The 2,138-nt window shown below is 53.3% G+C and overlaps 1 protein-coding gene across 2 annotated transcripts in view; it reads right to left on the bottom strand.

Moving 5' to 3' along the window:
* Positions 1–2,138, bottom strand: part of CASZ1 (castor zinc finger 1) — a 245,884-nt gene that overhangs the window by 51,928 nt on the left and 191,818 nt on the right. For both annotated transcript variants that reach the window (XM_069078947.1, XM_069078946.1), the window contains one exon: positions 991–1,503. In XM_069078947.1, the coding sequence (XP_068935048.1) occupies positions 991–1,503 (513 nt within the window). The remainder of the gene's footprint in view (positions 1–990; positions 1,504–2,138) is intronic.

The following is a 2,138-nucleotide window of genomic DNA, read 5'->3' as shown; positions in this document are numbered from 1 at the left end:
CCTCCCTCTCTCCTTTCCTTCCTTCTTCCTCCTTTTTCTTTCTTCTTACTCATTTCTTCCCCCTCTCTCCTTTCCTTCCTTCTTCCTCTTTTCTTTCTCTCTCCCTCCTTTCCTTTCTTTTTCCTCCCTTCTTCCTTCCTCCTGTTTCTTCCCTCTGTCTCCTTGTCACCTCTAGGATCAAACATAAAATCCTTTTTGTCTTCCACTGTCCTCCATAATCTGGGCCCTTTCTCCCCTCTGTGCACTGTAGTAACCCTGGCCTCCTCATTGTTCCTTACCCCCAATTCTCCATCTCCTGCCTCCAAGCATTGTCTCCAGCTGTTTGCATGCCTGGACCGCTCTCCCTTTCTACAGTCGCCACCTCTGTCCTTCCTGGCTTCCTGAAAGCTCTAGCTAATGTCCCACCTTCTGACAGAAGTTGTTCTCAGGCCTCCTTAATCTTAGGGCCTTCCCTCTGAGATCACCCCGTTTATCCAGCCTCTATCTTGTGAATACATCACTGTTTGCACGATGTCTCCCCTGTTGGACTATGAGCTCCCTGAGGGCAGGGACTGGGTCTTTTGCCTTTCTTTTTATGTGCTTACCATAGTGCCCAGCACACAGTAGGTGTTTCATAAGTAATAGTTGCCCTACTGAAACTTGTTGGATTTGGAGTTGGGGGAGCTGGGTCTAAAGCATGGCTCTGCCATTCACTGTCTATAAGACCCTGGGTAAGTTCTTTACCTGCTATGGGTGTCTGGGTTCCTCATCTATCAAATGAGGTCCCTTTGACTCTATAAGAGGCCTCCGATCTTATGGCCTCACCCAGGTTCCTCCACTGGGAGAGCCTCAGGACCTGGGAACCCCACCCCCAAGCCCCAGAATTCTCTGGGCGATGCCTCACTGATACAACCCTCAAGAGGGATCCCAAAGCACGCCTGAACTCTGGGTAAGGAGACCAAAGAAGAGCTGGTAGCTCGAGATGCCAAGGTGGGGTATGGTCTGTCTTACCCACAGCCTGCTTGGCACTGTGCCCACCCTCCTCCTTGGGGGCTGTTCCGTCCGAGTCCCGTTCCTCTAGGAAGCTGCTGCTCTGGGAGCTGGGCCCCCGAGCTTCCTCTCCGTGGTCCTCCTCGTCGCTGCATCCCTGGGGCTGCACCATGTAGACCCCCTCCGGGGGCAGCTCAAGGTTCTCGCGGACGCTGCGCCCTATGATTGGCGCTGGGGCTGGCTCCTCGCTGTACTCCCCATTGACCCACTTCTCGATCACGGCCCGCCGCCTGTCCTCCTCGCTCCGAGGCGTCTGGGTGACCTTGGCCTCTGGCCCGCCGCCTTGCTCCTTCTCCCGGGGCCGCAGAGGGTTGCCCTGGCCGCCCTCTGGCCGGAGGCCTGTCTCTGCCCCCTGCTCCACCACCACCTGGCGGCTCAGCTTGGCACAGATGGCATTGAGCTTCAGGCCGCCTTTGCGCTTGGCCGCCATCGCGGGTTTTCCTGAGGGTGGGTCAGGACATAGAGCGCCTTCAGCTGGAGATGCAGAAAAGGAGACAGATGGTCAGGCAGGCGAGGAGACAAATACCCCCTCCCCTTAGCCGGTCAGCCACTCAGCAAAGATTTACAAAATGCCTTCATCTATACAAGGTGCTGGGGGTATACACACAAAAGGAAAACCCTTCTTGCCCTCAAGACACCTCTACATGAAACCGCTGGAGTCTCGCCAGAGCCAGGCTGCAATGGAGACAACCTTGTGCTTAGAGTTAGAATTCTGATGTCTAAATCTCAGCACTGCTCCTGGCTGCCTGCAACCTTGGGCAAGTCACTTCCATATCAACAGCAATAGTAACAGCTGGCATTTATATAGTGCCTACTATGTACTAAGCACTACTGTGCTAAGTACTTTATACTCACAACAACCCTGGGAGGTAGGTGCTATTTTTACCCTCATTTTACAGATGCAGAAACTGAGGCAAACAGAGGTTAAGTGACTTGTCCAGGGCTACATCGCTAGTGTCTGAGTCTGTATTTAAATTGAAGTCTTCCTAAGTTCATGTTCATTGATTTATCAAGGAAGGAGAGAAGGGAGGGAGGGAGGAAGGAAAGAAGGAAGGGAGAGAGGAAGGAAGGAAAGAAGAGAGGAAGGGAAGAAGGAAAGAAGGGAGGGA

Source organism: Petaurus breviceps, unplaced genomic scaffold (assembly GCF_028583685.1).
Source record: "Petaurus breviceps papuanus isolate PSGF00001 unplaced genomic scaffold, PetGlider_PUasm1.0 91041, whole genome shotgun sequence".
NCBI classification, from domain to species: Eukaryota; Metazoa; Chordata; class Mammalia; order Diprotodontia; family Petauridae; genus Petaurus; species Petaurus breviceps.
Note: the sequence above shows the minus strand (reverse complement) of the source record. Positions and strands in the feature narration are given on the sequence as shown.